The sequence below is a fragment of the Meleagris gallopavo genome, chromosome 14 (assembly GCF_905368555.1).
Source record: "Meleagris gallopavo chromosome 14, MGAL_WU_HG_1.1, whole genome shotgun sequence".
Lineage (NCBI taxonomy): Eukaryota > Metazoa > Chordata > Aves > Galliformes > Phasianidae > Meleagris > Meleagris gallopavo.
In genome coordinates, this window is record NC_139417.1 from 15,820,001 (window position 1) to 15,842,055 (window position 22,055).

The window sequence follows — 22,055 nt, forward strand, 5'->3', positions numbered from 1 at the left end:
AACAATTTATGATTTCCGGCCTACTTCAACATGTATTAGCATATACCTGGTTTCTTTAATATACACTTTGTTTTTCCAAAACCACAAACATAGTTGCTGGAATTTCATGTGGAAGTGCTTAAGGGGTTGAAAGTTAACACCTTTGTGAGCTGAGCAGTCTCACAGTTGCTGCTAAACAAAAGCCTCTTTGTAGAAGCTTTCTCGAAATGTTTTCTTAACATGTTCCAAGTAGTTTTAGGCAGGCAACTAAAGTAAACAAGATGTTACCATGATAAAAACACTTGTGAAAACATTACGGAGTGCACTTAGTAGTTTCTTTCACATAAACTCTCCTTGGTTTCATCAGTTAAATGCGCACGAAGCAGACTGCCAGCATCACTGCACTACGGATTGCAGGATCTCTCCAAAGGTCTGCATGTCTCATTTAAGGAGTATATTTGATTTTAACATCGTGCTGCCATGATTAAACACATCCAAACCGCAATCAAATAACAGCAACAAAAAGATAAAAGGGAAAATAAAACCATATTCCATCTCCTCCTTCAATTTACGCCCCGGATGCCTAGATACCTCTCTGAACAAACCACCCTCCCTCCAGCAGCGATTTCCTAAACAACTTGACATACAGGGGCATACTTCTCTCTGCAATGGCCTTTAAAGACATGCAAATGAAATCAAAGATAGTCAGTTCCGAAGGAAAGTCACTCTGTGCTACTAATTGCTTCTTTCCCTGCCGACTGAGACGCGGGTGCTGGTTCAGGCAAAGACACGTGTGGCCCTCCAGCCTCCACCCTGCTCCCCACGGCTTGGCAGAAGGCCACCAGGTCACAGCGTTGCCACTGGCCGTGTTTGTGTTTTTAGGCTCGGGCAGCACTGGGGACCATGCGGGGTGCTCCTGTTTCATTAGGCTTAGCAGCTGCCCCCGCTGCTATCAGTTAGCTCTCACTGATGCCACATCATATGATAACCACTGGCTGACAGATTAAAAAACAACGCTAAAACTGCAACTTATTTCTAAAAGAAGCAGGGAAATAAATGCGTACAATGGCTCGAGTATCTGCTGGTTCTGATAAGCATCCTCCTGTTGGCTGTGAGTGAAAGACAACTAGGATCGTTATTTGTACAGTATTTATCTTTGAAATCAAGGGCCCTGTGGTGTACCTCACCTTGGGAACAAACACTACAGAATGATCACAGAAGAGTGTCAAATCTCTGTTTTTGATTTACCAACAGTTATGATATTTCCTCCTCAGGAGGAAAAGAAATGAACCATGTTTTAGACCTGTGAGTCCTTTTTTCTCCTTTAACTGTAGAATCATTTTATTGGCATACAAGGCTCTCGTTCCATATGTAGCTTCTCTTTGCTTTTTCTAACAGGCCTTTTTACCAAGGTAAGTGAAATTAAGCAATGCTGAATGGATACACTGGCTGTATTTCACTTGTAAACAAGAGCTTTTCTCTTGAGGGACCCATCAAAAGGGCCTTGTGGATTGCACAAGTACCAGAAAGAAACTTCAAGTAGCTACCTGTTACCTTCTCACTGAGTAATGAATTTTGTTAAATGTCAATAATGCAAGGAAGGATGCTCCACAGGAGACTTGGAAGGCTACAGTAACATTTCATGAAGAATCGCTCACTTCCTAACAGTGTCAATCTGCTCCTCCAGGACATTTGTTTCTGCATTCGTTCAGGGTTAAGCATCACTCTGAACAATAGGACTTGGGACACTGTAGAATTTGGATAATGAGAAAACAAGTGTGAGCCAGTGCACTTACGAAAGACACACTTTTGCTACAGGTTCTGATGAGGAAAAAAGATCACTGCCATGAAAATGTGAGTGATAACCAAAATTATTGGAGCCGTGAGCAGCCAGAGCTGCTTCCTGCTGATAACAGGATCAAGTCCAGCCTGGCCTGTAATGGTTTCCAGGTTACCTTCCCCTACTGATGGCTCCCCACCCATCCTTCACATGGACTGGTGGTCTGGGTCTACCGGAACTTTTGCAGAATACCATCTAAACCAATCTTGTCTCCACTCATACCATGTGACTCAACCAACTGCTCTATTTTCTACATGTGGTCACATCAAGCTATGCCCTGCGTTGCAACAAACCTTCCTAGAACCAGGAGAGTCCAACAGAGGACTACCACAGCAAGCAAAGGTGGCACAATCTGACCTTACTCAACTACACGGATTGCTCCAGTATCTAAGGCTACCACAGCACCTTTCCCCTGCATTAACTGCAATAAAAAATAGAATTGTTTTAAAGGTCTAAATGGTATGGTATGGCATATGAATATGAATGAGCTGGCTAGTATGGAGAGATTAGCATTTATTTCACTTAAGTGAACAACAGGATGAATTAAAAGAAATGAGGCAGGCCACCCTTCATGGAAATTTATGACTAGTACCTTCTTATTTTGTAATCCTCTTGTAATGAGAACCTTTTCATTACTTTACCATTCCTGACTTGTAACAGAGGTTTATACTATGACTAGCACCTACTGAATTCAGGAGGGTTTCACCAATGGAAGCTGAGCTTGTCCACAATGCTGAGAGCAAAAACCTACCTGTACCTCATCACCTAACATTCTCTGCTGGCTACTTGTTCTCACATGAAAACCTAGGAACTGCCGCAGAAAGAAAAGATATAGCTGAATGTTTTGGGACCAATTCTACCTATCTTCCCTGATGAATTCCATAGACTTATGTGGACTAGCTTCATGAGATCACCGCTGTAAATGGGAGAATTTGCCCCTTTGTGCATTTAAATCACAGTCACTTTTGAGCTCCAGCAACTGAATATCCATCATCATTTCAAAGAGATCAGGGCGCAAACATTCAAGAACCTGGATGCACCAGAAGCACGTGTGTACCTGGTGATCTACCCAGACAGAAAACTCTTTTGTAGTAGGAACAGCTCAGAAGGGTGAGGCTGATGATTAAGCTGTGAAGCAGCCATGTGTAAGTTATTAGAGCTCTGTTGGTCCTTCCCTGCATTGGGATGCACACATTACCACGTACTAGTCCATAATGCACTGTTTATGCAACGTGTAAAACTGTGTTCTTTGGCAGCAAGGAAAGGTCTGCAGCAAACTGCAGGGGCCCAATTAATATAATTATAGTTTATTTTTAGTTGTGTAGACTTTGTTCATCAGTTACTTATTTGACATAAATTAAATTTCACGTGATGCTCTGCAATTCTGTCCAATTATGGACTTAATTTAAGACTAAATTTCTAAATTAAACTGAAATCAAGGTTAGATCAAGGTTGCATTGTTTACATTCTCAATACTGCAACTTAAAAATTAATTAAATAATAAGAAAAAAAACCTGCAGAATCGTGAACAATCTGTTTTATAGTAATTCACTGAGCAAGACCATACTTTCCCCATGGGGCTAATTCACTATCCCCTGTTAAAACGTTCTTGAGCCTGATCCAAAAGCCACTGAAGTGAAAGGGAGCTCTCAGTTGACTTCAATGGGCTTTGCATCAGGCCCGTGGTGAGTGACAGCACACAACATTTCAAGGCATGCTTTCTGTACAATGCAAGTGCCAAAAATCCATTCTTACTTTAGAAACGACTGGAAGTCTTCACATACTGCTTCACAGCCTGGCCATTTGCATACGCCGTGTCCATAGAGCGGATGGCTGTGTGAGTGCTCCTCGTGGGATAAACTGGAGGGGAGAAAGAAAAAAGAGAAAAAGTGTTGTAACTGAAGGTACCGCACCAACTCTTCGTCGCAAAGAGTAAAACAACAGATCCTGAAACATCCCTAACATCTCATGGTACCCACCTGACTCTGCACATAGGTTTTCAAGACAGAATTAAATACCATTTGCAGAGTGAAACGTGTCATTCTTACTTAGCTATCCTCCTACATTTCATTCATTAATTAAAACCTTTGTAAAGAATTTAAATTAACACGGACGGGGGAGAAATCATTTGACAGACCTGCTTAATATCCTGCTTGATATTTTGCTGAGAAATGTATGAATATTGCATATTTACAATTCAACCTAATTGGGAAGAGAAATCGTCTCCATACAGCGATCTGTTCTTAGAACACAATGTAACTGGGCCCAAGGTGTACCACACCACTACAGACAGGGAAAAGCACCAAGCCTTGGCTTTCCCACCACATTATCTATTTACTGTGCGCGGGTTTTTTTTGTTGCTCTTTGCTTTTTTCCAATTCCATTTTTCTCCTCTTGCAGGCTGTTTCTTTGCACAAGCACAGGCTTCCTACATCCCTGCAAAATATATTCACCAACGTTTTCAAATGTAAAATTCATCATAAAAAAAGAAGCGTGTAATCAAAGGATTCCTCAGCACGAGGGGTTAGTGGGGGCTGTTAACCTTGCTAAGATTTGGCAGGAACGTTGCTGAGCTTTCTGACTACTGAAACCAGGGTTAAAGAAAAAATTCATATGAACATGAAGGGGTTAATCCTTCAGCGGGATTCCAATCAATACGTAATGATTTGGCTGCACTGATCCAAGTCATGAGATGCTTTGATCCAGGCCATGTGGTGCTCAGGGAAATGTATCTGTTACACTAACTGATGAACCATATTCTAAAATATCTTCTTTATTCAACTTCTGCATGGAAACTTCTTAAGTAAAGGAATTATTTTTGCAACATCTTCCATAACCTTAGATGACTTTTAAACATAAAATGTCAAAATAATATTGAAATCTCTATTTTATGCTTATACACGTATCTATTTTCCACAGCAAATTTTTCTGCAACAGTATGTCTGTGCCATATTATGAACTTCAAACATACACAAAGGATATGAACACATACCAGCATCTAGGTGTGGCTTTTACGACTTATTTTATCCCAGATTACAGGTAACGTTATGGATAAACACCTACTTTCTGCCATTTTATGCTTACACACATGTGGAAATGCCGTTTATTCTTTTTCCATAGTATTATCTGCCTGCACACAAAATTTTGCTCTTGTTTCTTATGCACTGGATCGAGCACTGTAGAGCATACCCAACGTGTTAACTCAAATACAAGAAAGTTCCTTGTGAAATTCCTGCTGGATTCTCTTTGGGCCCAACAGCAATTTGAAGATAATGGAAGGATTTAAAAAAAAAAAATTAATTCCTCTACAAGAAAAAAGGTACAGATCAGACTGGAAGAGGTATTATGAGATGTACTTGAAACGAATTCATTATTTCATTAAAATCTTATTTCTGACAGTTTCCAAATAATTTTTCAAGTATAAATAAATGCATCAGCTAGCTAATTTCCTAAAGAAACACTGTAGGTGGAAAGACTTACAAAGACTTTCTCCATAAGGGAGTATTTCACTGGTTCAACTTAATCAGTTTTTAAAACATGCGAGTGGGGAGAGGCTCTATCTGTTGAGTTTTTAAAAAGAACAAAGGGAGCGATGCACTCCTTGCAAGTAAATGAGCAAAGTACTTCAGCACATTCCCTCGGTTGGAAGAGAAGGAGGATGGCTGAAGGAACACTGTCCACTCAAGTCAGACAGGCACACAGTCAAATGCCCTCCATGCACTTTGGAGGGGAATAATTCAGAAAATAATGCTTTTTGTCATCTGCTTCTATCTCTGAATAAAGCGAAGTGTGAGGAAGTAGGCTTTCATGTTAACACTCCATTAAAGACTATATATGAAAGTTATGATTTCAGTCTGTTTGGCAGAACCCAAAAAACATCAGTGCATTAAATTACGCAGCCAGCGTTACCCCTACACCACGATGAACGCAGAAATGCCGTGTGACACCAAGTAAGGAGTCGGTCTCCTGTGGGGTTTAAGCACTGTAAATCTCATTATAATATCAACAGCAGTCACATGGCTTAAACCCCCAGCAGGGTTTTTTAAAGTTTCTCCACAAGAGCCTGAAGGCCATGGCCAAGTCAACGGAAAGAGTCCTACCGAGATTAGTATTTATTTTTTAAATCCGAGTGCAAATCTCTTTTCTTTCCAGGGATCTTGCACAAGACAAGACAAACTATGCAGGACATGATACCCTGGTATTGTGTCCAAAGAAAATGACTGAATGACCAAGAGAGTATCAACTGTACACTGCGCTCAGCATGGCGAAGCCTAGTGCTGTCAATAACCAGGAAGATTGGTGCTGGCTGTAAACAGGAACTTAAAGGTCATTTTGCTAACAGGACACTGAGCATAACATACTTAACACCTACATACAGCTCCCACGGCCATGCAAGGGAGCAGAGCAACTACTTAAACTCACCAAAAACTGACACTTGAAAAAGGAAAAAAAAAAAAAAAAAAATCCTCTTGGTATTTAAAGAAAAATGTAGGCATCCTCAGTGGGCAACACCTTTCTGAAGCTGCTTACCACAATCCCACTCAGGCTTTTCAGTCATGCGTTCTGGTGACCTTTATGTGTCACTATCAGATTACTGCTGTTTTATCCATCTCACTTCTGGAGATGTTATGGATTGCCACTTGTTCACTGGTAGAGCCTTAAGAAGCACCTCAAAACAAAACAAAGGGCGGTTCATGCCGGAGCGGATATAGTGCACAAAGGATGCACAGCCAGTGGAAATCAATGGGGAACTCTGTTTTCCTTTAACTGATCTAAGTACTCAACGTTTAAGCAAACAGAGGTGGAAAATGAAGATTTTAATCCAAAAGATAAACAAACAGTTGTCTTGGCACAATACAAACACGTATTTTTTAATTGCTTGATGATGTTGCGTCTGATCTGCGTGGAAGCACAGTTTCTATGATCTGGATGCATCCATCTTTGGTCTCACTGCAGAAACAGACTTTCAGAGGAGCTGAGCACTGGCAAGCAGAAGCAAGTTTTGGTCTGATTTCTAATGACACAGTGGAGTAGGTCTGTTTCTACCACCCTCTCCTTCCCAAAAACCCACATCCCTGCTGGGTCCCTGCTTGGGTGCTGGTGATGCAATGCTTTGCAGTGGAAGCAATTTTGTAACAACACAATGAAGGAACAAATGATGTATAATGCAGAATACGTCCTTTTCATCCTCCTTGCTATTAGCACACAAAATTCTTAACATACAATAGAATTAATTCCAAATAATGCAATAGTGCAGCGTTATTACATCAAAGCACAACAAAAATGCCTCTGGCAAGTAAAATTTCTTGCGTAAGTCAGCCTATTCATGACATACAACAAAGTAATGAAATCCATGTGGGAAGCTGCAAACTACGTAAAGGTCCACCTAATTCTTGCTGGCTACAGCTTGCTGCGGGGCTACATGGGGCAGGCTGGGCCAAGGGCCACGCATCTCCCAGTGCCTGCACCTTCTGCACAGGGGAGAGGGATCTGTGCCTCTGCCTTCACCACTGCACGCTGCTCCCTAAGCCCAGGGACCTCCAGATGGTTTAATTTAGCCCACACTTACGAACCAGGTGAAACTGGGTACTATGCTTGTCAACACTGGCAAAGAAGCCACGGTTGGATGTAAAAACCAAGCAAGCAGAAGCCTCGGCAATAATACTTCTGCCACACAGTGGACCATGTTTTAAATATTCATGATGCTGACACAGTTCATATTCCACTGTCTCTCTTCCATGTCTGCTTGGGCCAACGATCTTTGCCAAAATGCTGGGGGAAGTCAGAGATGTAGAGAAGCATCTTTGATTTTCTGTTACAGTTATGAAGCATCTGCTCACGTTTTATCAGTGCAGAGAACATGCCTGAGCCACCTGCACACTGAAAAAAATCAATACCACATCTCCTTTCCTCCTGTAAGAGGGTCTGAGCAGAGCACTCACAGAACTGCCTTTTTTTAATTATTATTTTGTAGGGGCAATGGGAAGTGACCTCATCTTTGCCAGGTGCTATGAAAGCCCTGGTTGAGAGCGTGGGGCTCAGCACAACCCCCAACCCCAGACCTGTATGGGAACATCCCAACCCCACCTCACAGCAGAGGAGGTGAGGCACAGCCCGAACCAAGCCAGGTCTGCAGTGTTCACGGTGCCTGGGGAGCTCTAACCCTCACCACAAGGCACAGAAGGAATAACGCTGGTGGAAATGCCAAGATCCTCTGAGTCAGACGTGCCTGCTGCATTTAAAATCTGAATGGAAACAGTAATGATTAAATTCTTGTACCAACTGACTCCGAAGTCACCACCAACAAGCAAACAGCCATACTCGAACGCATATTCCTCTCTTCATGACAGGATCACCTGAATAAAGATGTGTTTTGCAGTAAAGCTGCACTTGTGCAAATCCTTCTGAATTCGTACCAGGGTGGCTTGGCACCCCTTTCCTCCCTAATCCATGAGCCAAATAAAATAAAATATAAAAAGGTAAAAAAATACATCAAGGAGAGTATTAAGTCACACACTCGGCTGGGTTACTTCTAAATATTCATGCCTCCATCCCAGCGACAGCATCAGCCAGAACGCAGGTATTTGATCTGAAGAGAGAACTGCCTGAGCAGGGGAAATGCCTTGCCACTGCAAGATGAAGCTCAGCAGAGCTGAGAGCTTTCAGAGAGGTGGCAGCCCATGTGCATGGCCAGTGGCAGCTTTTCCTAGAACTGGCTTGCATGTTTCTGGTTGCTTTTAAAGGCTTTTTCTCCCCTTCCTCATTGCTTTAGTCCACATCCAGATACGAGGGCTAGAAGCAGCTCGTATTTTACATCAACCTCTATTGGAAGTAACAGGAGTAGTGTGTTACGTTTTAAATGACTACACCAATTTAAGACAAATCAGGTTAAAACTGCAGCCCACAGGCTGAAATCTCTTTTAATCGGTGTGTGCTAACTTGTATACTGGTGCAGAAAAAAACGACAAAGCCTCAGCACTGCTGCTGTAACACAGGAGCAGCGATGCGCCGAGAATCACTGCCTGACATCCACCCGCTGCTGCAGCACTGCTCTCCTTGCCTGCTGCTGGAGCATTTGCAGTGGCACTGAGTCAAAATCCGGCTCATATTCCCCTGCTCTTCCACCCCCACCCTCGCAGCACGCTGCAGGAGTATAACCAGACTGGATAATTAAACACATCATCCTCTGGTTTTAATCTACGAACGGATGGTTTGGATTATTAATCAACATTATGACCCTCTGGTGCTCTGACTGTACTTGGTGCTTCCTCCAGGGGCAGCCCTGCACCCCACCCCACACCAGAACTGCCACTGCCCAACACCACATCCACGGAGGTGCTGAGTGCATCGCTGGTTTATGTGAAAGAAAAAAATGCAGCGTCGAATCCCTCACTTCTATCAGGTGGAAATTCCATCCCTGCACTCGAATTCAGCATTAACAAGTTTCTGTACTATTTAAAACTCCTATTTTTATTTCAACCTTGTGCCTCAGTACTGTAGTGAAAAGTACATCAAATACACCCAGACACACATGATTTGAAACGCTGGATTTGAAATTCCAGCATTGCTAACTAATGAGAACCATTTTTTTCCTTCTTCCTCTTTGTAGCATCACTTCATGTACTTACATACCATAATCACATCCTCCTAGAGCCTCTATTTTTCCGGGGTGTAGATCTTTAATTCCCTTTAATCTGTCTTCATAGCCTATTCCCTCCAACTCCTTTATCATCCTAGCTGCTCTCCTCTGTATTTGCTCCAGCTCCTCTTTATCCTTTCCGCAAGAGAGTGGCCAATTGTACACCACACTCTAATTGTGGTTTAACTGGTTCTGCAGAACGGAGAGAAGGAAAAAGGAGGACTCAGATACAACACGCGTGTTTACACCTCCTGAGACCATGCTCACCTTTTTAACCAAGGCACGGCACAGAACGTCCCATCTCCATCTCCCAACCCAGCTTATGCCTCAGTCATTTCCCACACAAGCAATGCTGAGCAGCTGACGTGTCATTTTGAGAAGGCAGTTTGGAATTTTTATTTCCTATCTGGGCTACTTTCTACTTATCCCTGTTAAATCTCATTTTATTCCTCTCCGAAAAGTCTCTTAATTTATTCAGATGAAAATGGATTGATTCAGTATCTTAGTTTAATTAGGAAAAAAATGTGATTCTACCACTTTGTGGAGTGCCTGTATTTTTGCAACACTTACAGCACAGCAACCCCCATCCTCCCTCCAGGCCTGAGTCGCAGGGCAGAGGGAGGGGGCACTGCCACGGCTCTGGCCCAGATTCAGCAACGCTTTTAAGAGCACACGTGAGATTAAAAAACACAGCATTACACCTCGAACTTCAATGGGTCTGAGGTGTAAAATTACAATCGTACCTACATACTTTGTACAAAGATCCTGTTTGCCGACCTTATTTTACTGTAATTTATATGCTGTTGTTACATTTAAACTCACGCACTGGGAAACAAGAGCTATTCCTGTTTAACAGCACCATTATATTCCGCTACGTTTGGAGCTGAGGCAAGTCTTTCACCCTCCTACAAACCATTGAGACGTCCAAAGATATGATTAGCAGGGATTACGCACTTTGGTATTTTCCACCACTGTCCCACAGGCACAACGAGGCCAGCACAGAAGGTGACTGTCACATCTCATACTGAGACAGTTCAGCGCTGTGCCTTCCCCACCACGGTCCTGCAGCAGCTGAAGAAGCACCATTTGGGAAAATGTTTGTAAAAATAATTATGATAAATGGTGACTGTAAAGGAGAGGTACGGTCAAGTCACTGATTTCTCCCTGCTGCTCGCCTTCCCTCTGACAAACGCTACTTTACAAAAGCACAAAAATCCAAAGGACATACGCCTGTTTCCCCAGGGAAGCACGCTTAATCATACAGGTAGTGTAAATATCAGATGCTGCTGCAGGTGCTAGGCGTCTATTTGTTTGTGTTTACTAAAAAGGCATAACAAATAGTCATACTAAAGCAGAACATTTGGCAATGGAATGACAGACACCAGAGCAGCCATAAACCATGCTTCTTGCTTATTCCCGAATCACTGCACAACACCAAAGCAGTCAGTTCCCCATTCTGGGGGGGACCATGTGCTGCACTTTGTCCCTCTGAGGGGCAGCCACCAGCAGCACCCACCCTGAGCGCAGCACAGCCAGGAAACGTGTGCCCCCCAATGAAAAAGTAATAAGAAAAACAAGTAAGACACACAGCCAGCTAACATCGTTTACAGCTTTGCAACTTCTGAGTTAATTCATGGTATAAACAAGGACGAAAATGTTTCTTCCGAGCAAGACTTCCTGTAAACTGTTCATTAGAGCGGGGCTGGGAGCAGGGCTGGTGCACCTGCTGATTAACCATGCGCTCCAAGAATAAACACAAACTGCAGCCAGCAAGATTGTTCTGGAATTCGCTCAGAGCTGATTTTTTTCCCCCACGTTATAAATTGGATCCTACCATAAAACAAACAGCAGAACATAGGTTGCCGAGAGTTAAAATCTACTTTTTACACTACATTGACCACAGCACCCACAGGCACAGCTACAATGTCTTTCTATGAATGGGACAGATTGCCATATGGATGCAGACACTGAACAAGCTGTACAACTCCTGGCGACAAGTGCCTGGGGGACTGTCCTATATTAGCACCACCTGTGCTGTGGAAATTGTGCTCTGTGTATGAAATGGTATTTAAGGGCCCATCACGATGTTACTTTTGAGTACACACAAAAAGGAAAATCGCAGTTAAAAGAATTCTCTGGCCAGAGGATCTGTTGCTCAGTTCCCGAGACCGTTCCCCAAAGGAACAGATATCTCCTGTATTCATGCAGCCCAAAACGACGAGCTGCCACACACACTAGCAGCTCCCTTCCCCGGGCTGATACCAAGGCTTTAATGAGAGGAATACACCATGCAGCGAGCACAAGAGAAACCAGAGCCCCCACACCTCACCAGCACCGGCAGTACGGAGAAGTACCTGGCGATGTTACACAACCACAAGCAATGCAACACGATTTTCCTCCAAGTGCAGCAGGAAGAGCTGCACATCCCCAGTACCAAATTTCAATGCATTCTCGCTGCGCTGGAAATACGAGTCTGTCTGAGGGACAAAAATAGAGCTCTGGATTAGCATGGGATCTCCAGGGAGGAGGGAAAGGGGTCTGAGCAGTGCCCAGATGCTCGGCGAGGAGATCTCCCCTCTCCAAACTGTAAGAAAAAAAAGGGATGCCAAGAAAAAGAAAAGTAAAATAAATTGAATTAAAGAAAAACAGTTGTAAAGTGAACATTACAACCTGGGAAAAATGATGTCATTTTATTGAAAAACTCCTTTTTTTTCCATTAAACCATAGTGAAATGGATAAAGTTTATACAGCTTAATGGTGGCGTTTTATTTTAAATGCTACTCAATATCTTAGCAGTACGATATAACATGATATAACAGCTGTCAGGCTAACTGCTTGCTTTTTATTGAAGAGCAGAGAAAATAGCTGCACAAAAATCACCTAACTTCTCTACTTTCACGGCATTTTCAAGGGTGTTTCTTTTCCACTCTCAGGTTGCGACACGTATGATAAAATATTGTACAGCTCTCTGTTAGATCCCAGCTCAGCTCTTCAGGACAGTCTGGTCTCACAAACACTGAGGAAGGACAATTTGGAGGAAATAAAAAAGCAGGAATCCACTGCACTGTAAAACAAAACCAGGTCACTTTTTTAAGACTGCTACATAAACACCTCTAATAAAAGAGAAGGACAAATTTTCGTTGGATTTCAAGTATTTAGACAGGAACGTTTTCATAAAAGTTTAACTGCAAAGTGCATGCAATTAACAGAAAGCCATCAGCTATTCCTCTGGTATGTAAAAATAGCATTAAGCTGTATTAAACACACGTGTAAGTATCTCAGTTGCAAGAAAAGGGAGGAGATATGCAAAGCACTCAGATATCAAACAATGATCTGTTGGCCAGATGGAGGAATAAAACAATACATATGCTAAAATTTGGAAAAGTTCTGCTGTGCGTCTGCCAAGGCTCACCCAATCTATTTTAAGTGCTTTCTGATACATCAGCTTAGTGGCTGGAGTTGTACGACTGATCATTATTACATGTGACCAGGAACCAACGAAGCGCTGGTGTTCAGGAGCTCTCTGATGGCAGATTCCTGAGGGCTGGGAAGCATCGCACCCCCCTCGTTCAGCCACGGGCCACGTGCTGCACCGAGTAATTAGAGACGGTTATATTAGCAGCTTCACTGGGGAAAAAGACATCAAATAAACTAGAACCAAGTTCCCAGAGTTTAGCAGAACAACACTCTGAAAGCCATCGTGTGACAGAAGATCTGCCGGACAGACTGATGCAAGTGGCCTTGTGTGACCGATTCTGGATGTGAAGTAACCTCCCCAGAGAAGCTGTGCTGAGGGCAGAGCTCAGCAAGCCCACGTCGCCCAGCAGCTCTAAGGAGCCAGAAGGGCCGAGCAATGTGATGCTGGCACCAGAGCAGAATGAGCCAGGGACTGCCTAGAGATGCCGGCCAGGAGAAGATCAGGCCCAGGGAGCATATGGACTGCAGGCTGAACCGTTTCATCCCGAGCATTAATAATGGACCAAAATCTGTACTTCTTAATTGTGCCGAATCCTAATGCCCTCATCTAAGGGCCCTGGGATTTCGATGGAGGATCAGCTGGCACAGAAGATAACAACAGCACAACACAAAGCACTAAGCCGAGGCAGCGGATCAATGGCCTGCCATGCTGACACCTCGCTTCCCTTCGGAGCTTTCTCCAGACTCCTTCCTCCTGCAGCACTCTCAAGGAGAAGTGATTTAAAAATCCCTTCGCTTATCTCATCCATCTTCCCTGTGAGATGTCTGCTTGCCTAGGTCAAGGCTCAAGTAGGGTAGGAACGGACACAAAGAATTAGGAGACAAGCATGGAACTGCTGGAGGATGGAGAAAGGCTTCCTGAACACACAGGAATATTCCTGCACGTGCAGATTTTGGGATGCACACATGAGCTTATAAAGGCCACAGTCACCTCAAGTGATCACACATCCATCATTCGGTTTTGCTGCTTTTCCTATGAAAATAAACAAGCTTTTCCTAAGGAAGACAAGACGGAATGACACAGTCCTGCCCTCGACATTGCTAATCACGCAGATGTACCTAACTGGCTGCCTGTATGTATTTATTTACTTATGGAGAGAGAAAAGGCTTGTTACTGAAGAAACCCAAATGCTGATAAGATGATGAGAGGTTTGTATGCTGGCTATGGTCTCACTTTCGCTTATCCTGAGTGAATACAAGTTTCTATAACTAAATATTTCCCTTAGGGTACTGATGTCTGAGGTATGTTTATTACATTGAGTGAATTTATATATATAATCAGCACAATAAACATTATTAAATTGTCTGAGTAAAATCAAAGCATGAAACACGCAGTCAGTGCTGAATTCTAATGATGCTGAATGCCCATGATTGCATGGGGAAAGGATCTTAACAAGCCTTGATTTGAGCTTTGGCATCCGCCTCACAAATCACACGAAATGTTCTCTCTTTAATAGTGCTGAATATTGATAAATGTCTCCGCACGGCACAACAGGGAAGTTGGTCTCTATTGGCAATCTTTACCAAAGTGTGTTTTTTCCTTCTCTACACTCAAGGGTTTACCCTGAATGATTTAATTATAATTTTCCTTGTGTAAGACAAATTAAAGAGGAGAGTAGGAGTGTCATGCCAAAGCAGATTATTTATCTCCTTAACAGATTGCTATGCACCAAACCCCAGAGCTGCTGCTGCCGCTACTTACAGGAACTGGGCGAAATGTGGGGCAAAAGCATAGATGTAATATACATTTAAAACCCAAATGAATGAAAGCATTAACCCATTATTTATAGCTGGAATCATTTCATTACTCTGAAAGCCACGTACACAGAACACACGCAGCCCATCAATAGCACCATGATCCCCCCCACCCACGCAAACAAGCAGAGGCTGCCTTTTGCTTTCAAGCATTCTGCTGCCCTGCAGTACGGCCATGTCCCAGGGTGACTTCTGCCAACCTCCTGCCCTCAGCTTCTTGCCATACAGGGGAACTTCTCATCTCTTAGCTCTGAGGACTGCAGGTGACAGCAGAGCTGCATGGGACCAAAGCTTCACCCTGCACAATGGTGGCACTGGGCTGGTGTGGCACAGCAATGTGTGGACATGCCAAGCAGCCAATTACTGCAGTTCCCCTGCTATCTTTAAACTTATTTATGGCAAAAACATGCTTTTAAACCCAACATATTCAGCTGAGTTCCTGCCTGCTGATGACATTCACGCAGGTACTTCTGCTGCCACTGCAGTCAGACAAGTGTCTCCTGCTTCCCAGGGCTCACAATCTGAACCAGTGGGATCAGGAACCCCATAAAACACAGCCGGAACTAACCCAGCAATGACAGCAATGACAGTAACTCCCACATAACCAACTTGTCTCCTGTAGCCTACTCCTTCTCAAAAACCCAAGAGGGTGGGGGGAAACAGCTTTACAGCACACCCTAAAAGTTAATGTTACCTGTATATGATTATTTATGGCTGCCGGGCAGTCGTTATGATGTGGCTGTGGTTAAGTGTTAGGACACTTACAGCTTTTACTATGTGCTTTTTATTGTTGTTTAAATCCAAATAAATAGCTCTTGGTTCTATCAGATGGGAGCTAACAGCTGACTCCACTGGTGCTGCATAAGAGACATCCGCACCACTCCCCTGCCCCGCAGTGATGCTGGGGTGAATTAAGTCACAGCGAGTCCCCTGATGCAGGGCAGCAGCACGACACACATCTCACAAAACGCTACAAAAGCGAGCAAGTTGTGGGCGCTCAGCAGGTGCCCAACCCTGCTGTACCTGCCTCTCCATCATGGGGTGATGGATACAGGAAGCTGGCTCATTAGGGAGGAGGTAAGGGAAGTGGCAAACTCAAAACCGACAGCCGTCCCTGACCCGATGGTGGGCTGGGGTCTGCTGTATGTGCAGCTCAGCCATTCTGCTGAACTAGCTGGGCGCTGCAATCAGCACACATTTGCCTGCAAGCCTAGCCAAGCCACGCTCCCACCAGATCCACTGTTATTTCCAGCCTTAATCTCTGCAATCAGAAGGCAACCAAAGCTCTGCCTGGGCCTATGCTCCCTTTTGTAACTGAGCTAAAACTTCACCTCCTGAGGGCTTTCAACACTGCAATGCACCTGCGCTTCTCTCCCTGCACACTTGCCACCACAAATGCCTTGCCTGTACACAAAATACCTCTTCAGAAAGAAACACATCTAAACCACGAGGCGTTTCCCCTGCGTCATACGAAATGCAGGCAGGCACCACGGGGCCTGGTGAGACTGCAACACAACCCTTAAGTGCATCAGTAGGCACTCTTCTGCCTGGAGTCTCCTGCTCTACTTATGGATAAAGATGTAATTCAATGACTGCGGCAAATGGCGTAAACCCTCGGTGTACCAACAGAGGCAAGACAAAGCAAAGCCTGTAGCCCTCTTATTCCTAAATAAACCTATTTTTTACTTTGATATTGAAGAGAACTCAACAGAAATGTAAGTAAAGTAGAATAACAAGCTTTAACAATGCATCTATCAATTCAACAACAGAAGATCTTAAGTCTTCTAACCTCATTCAGTCTCAAACAATACTGGGGCATGTTTATGCATTCCTAGCTCATTTAGTTGGAACTTTACTAATAAAAACATATGTATCTCCCTGTTTGTAGATCCCAATTGCCTCCAGGCCACAATTACACAACAGCACTCAAACATATGGATATTCAGTTCTGCATGATAGTGTATATGAGAAATTTTTTACTTCAGAGTACATTCATGCATTTCCTCTGCATTTCAAACTACACAGCAATGCTCTTTGTTTCCTCAGCTGTCATTAGCAGACAACACTTGCATCCATCCACTGCAAGAACATCCACTTCACTACATGGGGCTTTTCTTTACAAACTAGGGAAAACACAGGTTAAAAATCTATTGAGAGTCATAAAACCATCTTGTTCAGCTCTGCATGCAGCAGAAAGGGACCTCAATTGTTTAATAAATATCAATTGAATTTTAGCATCCCATGTTAGTCTTCACCAAAATCACATCCTTGACACTTGCATGCATTATAAATGTATGCACCAACATTCTGCCACACATCCTTGCAACGGATAGAAGAAGATGCCTTACACACACAGCACTTCTTCTGAACGCTGTGTGTGTTCCTCTTTAAAACCTATCTATTCCCAACAGCAGTATTTTCTTAATATTAGAAAGATATAAGAGGTATTTATACAGCTTCCCTATCAATCCACTTTCAGGCCACCAGAAATATAAACTCTATGGCTTAAAAATTCCATTATCCTCTTCCTAATGAAAGAAAGGAGGATGGAAAGACAAAGCCATCAGTTTCCATAAAACCCAGCTTTCACTAGTGTCTGATGTAACGTTTCTAGATGGGTGAAGGGACTCTCCTGAATGCAAAGAAGCCCAGTGAGGATGCTCACATGATCCCCGAGACCCCTCTCCTCCAACGCAGCGCCGGCATCGCTGCCACCTGCAGCCCTGCTGCCCAGGCCCGTCTATCTCACCGCGAGCAAAAGTTATGTTGTTAGACACGCCTCAGTGAAATCTGGGGGTGTAAAGAAACAAACCTGCAATAAAGCATCCTTGGGAATAAAGCGGAGCCCGTGCTGAGAAGCACGTCAACAGACAACCCCTGATTTAAGCCATTTCTTCTAACAATGCAAGCCTAGCACGTATAAATTAACTCACACTTCTAAAAGCCAAACAACACCAGTTAGCTAATTTTATCAGCACTTAAAAAATGCACTTTGTTTTAGGAAAACCTAGCGAACTCAAGTCCAGCCTGCTTTGCGAAAGCAAGTAAATGCAGAGGAGAAAGGCAAATGTCTTAAATGAGCTGGGCAATGAAATTTGGCAGAGAAGTGGATGACGTGCGGCACAACAGCCTGTAGTGACCAACTGATTTCTTCTCACCTCCCATCTGCAAACCCAAAGCACATCAAGAGTAACACCACCAGTGATGCAAAAAAGCAGCTACTCTTTTCACACTTCCCCCCACTTCTCCAATGCTCTTTTAATTAGCTAATTGTGCCCACATTGATCCAATTAACAAGCCACAAAGACCTGAACAAAAGGAGCATACTCTGCCCAGCGGAGACTCCATTCAACCACACCAAAATCAGACGCGGAGGACAAAATCGAGGCCAAGGCGGTTGGCCACTGTTCCCAACAACTCTGCCCTGATCTCGGGCGCACCGAGACGCGAGGATGGATGGAACTCTGCTGGCACCTACCTCTCCCTTTTAGGAGTGTGAACCGATAGCTGTCCGTTGGTTGACGCGTGTGGGTTTATTATTAAGGAGGTCTTAGACGGTGCGGATGAGGAAACGCAGGTGGTGGACAGGTCGAGGCTGCTGTGGTTGTTGCTGGCTGCCTCCTCGGCTGTGTGCGAGCTTGTCACTTCCTTCCAGAGCTGCTGCAGTTCTGTTGGAATCATGCCTGAAACAAACAAATTGGATAATTAAATCAATTAACAGCTAATTCGGCCGTCTTCAAACAGTAATTAAATCAAAGAGTCAGTAAACAAAGCCTAGTGTTAGTTTTGTGTGTGTGTGTTTGCACGCATGTAATTTTTTTTATTAACTAAAGGCTGATCCTGAACACTGCACATCTCCTGCTGTGTTCTGTGGGGTGCTACCTGCAACACCTTTCCAAGGCAAAATCTGGGGCTGGGGGAAGGAGACCCACACCACACAACACCCCCACCAGCAGTTGGGTTATTATTATATTCTGTCCTTTTTGGAGCAGAGGGCCCAGTCCTCACTCAGGCAGAAATCTCCAAGATCAAACCAAGGGCGGCCGAGGGCTGCTCCTCATTTCAGCTTGTTTTCTATTGTTTTAAAGAAAGTAAATACTGTCTAACCTGTTTTTAAAAGGAAGGGAGATCTGAGGGAAAAAAAAACCTCAGCTTTATTATTATGACAACATGAACCACAATATGACTAATTTTGTGCTTAAGTTTTAAATGATGACAAATAGCTTTGTTATTAAATACAGTTTTTATTAATCACTTTTAGACATAAATTATGAATTCATATTGTCTTCCTGAAATGCTTTTCAAATTTTAACAGTCAAATTGATTATACTATGATTATTTCATTAACACACCTATCTTTCTCATTAATTTTGGTTTCTCGAACTGCTCACTTAATTGATGGATGTGTCTACTGAAAAACTGTATAACTTTCTATACAAGTAACACTATTATTACTGTCATTTCTTAGATCAATGCTAATGAGCCATTCAAAAGTAAAACGAAAACATAAAATAAGCTTCAAGAAATAAATAAAAAAATTGTTTTCTATTGTGCCAAAATGGACACCAGGCTTGGGACATGTGTGTAGCTTTCAGTAGACAGGGCGAGTGAGAACTCTGCCAACTCCAGTGGGCTTAAACTGGAGCCTGGAGCACAGGGACACACACGTCAGCATGGCATGGGCTCCCACTGAGATCACGGGTTTGGATAAAGCTTACGTTTGTGACACGACCAGACAAGTCAGGTTCTCAAAGAGAAGACTATTTCAGTGCTCCTTCAGAAGGCTATGGGAAAAAATGAGCAGCAGAGACGCATCACTTAAATATTCAGATCAAAAGAAATAATAAAAGTCTGCATGTTTTTAAGGAGGTCTCTCATCAGCGTGCGTCGAGATGGTTTGGCTGACTGCTCATTGTTTGGGCATACTGTGGCACTGGAGCTCTCCTAAGGAAATCTGCCATTTTCTGAGTATACGGCAGCAGCTCAAATAGCCACACATCTCACCAAACCTAAGGAGCTGAAATAGGATAAAAAAAAAAAAAAAAAAAAGGCAGAATGCATTATATTCATTTGAAACACATAATAAAAAATGCCAAGGTCTAAATTTAATTTATTTTTGTCATTTAGAATACAATGGATAGATAATCATCTCAACGTGATCAGCCAAACATCTTTACTTTGCTAAACTGTTAAAGATTTTAATTATGCTAGCTTTGGAGAGCACTGGTCTAATGAGGCGATAGACTCCAGAGAATCTAAGTGGTTAAGAACTGTGAAATGAGTCTGATAGGATTTTTTTATATTCACCGTGGATCGTTTGCATATCAAAGAGGAGTAAATTATTGCACGACAGACCAATAACCTTCCCCGCCTTTCTGAGAGTAGCATTAACAAAAACAGTTGGTCTCCGGTAACGGTTCACTACAAAAAAATGCTAAAATCCTTAAGTATCTGCAATTAATATATATTATAAAAGAGGCTTCAATTTATACATTAAGTGATCAGATATTCTTAGGACACATCCGTTTCTCCAAAGCCACGTCATTTTCCTTTCATAAGAACCAAACGCCAATTACATTTTGATGGATTTTGTCCCAAATGAGCATTTAGTTATTAGACGTATTCAATTATTACTTGTCCCCTGAAATTAAACCTCCGAGCAAATTAAACAAAGAGAAAGGTCAGTACACAAGCCTATGTCCTGTTTTGCTCTATCTGGGCTATTATTTTCAAACACCTTGCAAAGTGACAGTGTGGGATGTATTTTTAGCTAACATGCTTGACAGGACTGTCTGCGCACTAACAATTACCTGCGAGCGCGGCTGACCCTTACACCACTGTTTACTCAACTGAAACAATAGTGAATAGACTTGTCTGTTGATGATAACATATTGATATGAGACCGTATGAGTCGACACCTATTTTTATTTTCGAGAATAAGCAAATAAGGCGGTCATTCTTTGCCTTTTTCCCCACCCCCCACGCACCCCCTCTCTTGGATCTGTGGATAAGTCTTTTATTAATTGAAGGAGTAGCACTTCTCTCCTTTCTCCACCTCTGCTTCTCCTTTCCTTTCCCTCCCGATCATATCGGATCTATTGATGCTTCATCTCCAGGACAAGCCTGCAAGTTATACAGCACTTAAAATACAAACATCTAATATTCATAGCTTTCTACAGAGCTGGGGAAAGTCAAGGGGTTTGTTCTAACTTCCTATACAAGTGTAACTCCTATTAGCAATGATGAGAACTGCATATATTGAAGGAAAAGTAGAAAACAGCCCATTTGGGTAGAAAAAAATGATAGAGATAGTAAGATGGATTTCAGCTTGGATGACATTGGAGAAGAGTTAGGTGTGACGTCAAACTCGCCTCACACAACCCATCGCTCAGAACTGAATGCACCACTGGTATCACTTGATTAATTAAAAAATAAAAAGTAATTTTTAAAAAGCCTCCTTCCTCTTTCCACAAACTTCTGAGAAGCATTCCTAACCAGCCTGTTGAACCGAGCAGCTGAAAGGTATGCTCGCTACTCATCCAGCAAAATGGTTAAATGAAATAATAGAACAAATGGTAAAAGCAAGCTGAACAGATCCAACAAAACACAAAGTAAGTGAGATGATTTACCATTAAACAGTTTCACTTCAATAGCAAGAACTACATTTTATGTCAGATTCCCAGAACTGCACTGCAGTTACCCTAGATCACTCCTGCTTGTGCCCCAACTCGGTTCCTACCGGTGCCAGGATGCAGACCTGGAACTGCTGGATCCATGGGAGCAATCAGCTCTGGGATGTCTCAGTCCTATTATTTTCACTTGCTTGTGATCTGAGGTGTGATTTGCAGTTTCATTTTACAGATACTAAAGATTGAGCTCTCGCAGCTCAGAGCACTGCTGAAATGCGGTCTGTTTTTAAATTGCTACTATGCAGAGATGTAAAATCTAGATTATAGGTGTGTCTAAACACAGAACAGCAAAAATTACACAAATATAACATTAAAGGATGTGCTATTTTGTGTAAGACAATAGGCAAGTACACCAACTAAAATGCAGCTATGAACGATGTATTAGTTCTAAAAACAGAACAAAAATCACTTATGAAGTAGCATTCTCTCTTAACATTTATTCCTATTACAGATACTTAGGAATAAAAAGCAAGATGCTCTTAACTAAATTCATAGCTACATTAACTAGAGAGCTGGATTTTCCTTTTTACATGCACGCTTGCAGTATCTGTCTTACTCTTGCCCACTGTTCTGAAAACAAAAAGGGATGGTATCTATTTTTTAAATACGAAGTGTCCATTACCAATTATTTTAAACTATAGCCCTGGCTCCTCGTTGCATTTTTCAGGACAACCAG

At 42.8% G+C, this 22,055-nt stretch overlaps 1 protein-coding gene across 14 annotated transcripts in view; it reads right to left on the bottom strand.

Annotated features, from left to right (window-relative positions):
- Positions 1 to 22,055, bottom strand: part of FOXP1 (forkhead box P1) — a 341,328-nt gene that overhangs the window by 42,297 nt on the left and 276,976 nt on the right. For all 14 annotated transcript variants that reach the window (XR_014886272.1, XM_085235545.1, XM_085235546.1 and 11 more), the window contains 2 exons: positions 18,169 to 18,373; positions 3,575 to 3,679 (listed from right to left, as the gene is read on the bottom strand). Coding sequence is in view for 13 of the 14 variants with exons in the window: in XM_085235545.1 (XP_085091671.1) it covers positions 3,575 to 3,679; positions 18,169 to 18,373 (310 nt within the window). In the remaining variant the exon portion in view is untranslated. The remainder of the gene's footprint in view (positions 1 to 3,574; positions 3,680 to 18,168; positions 18,374 to 22,055) is intronic.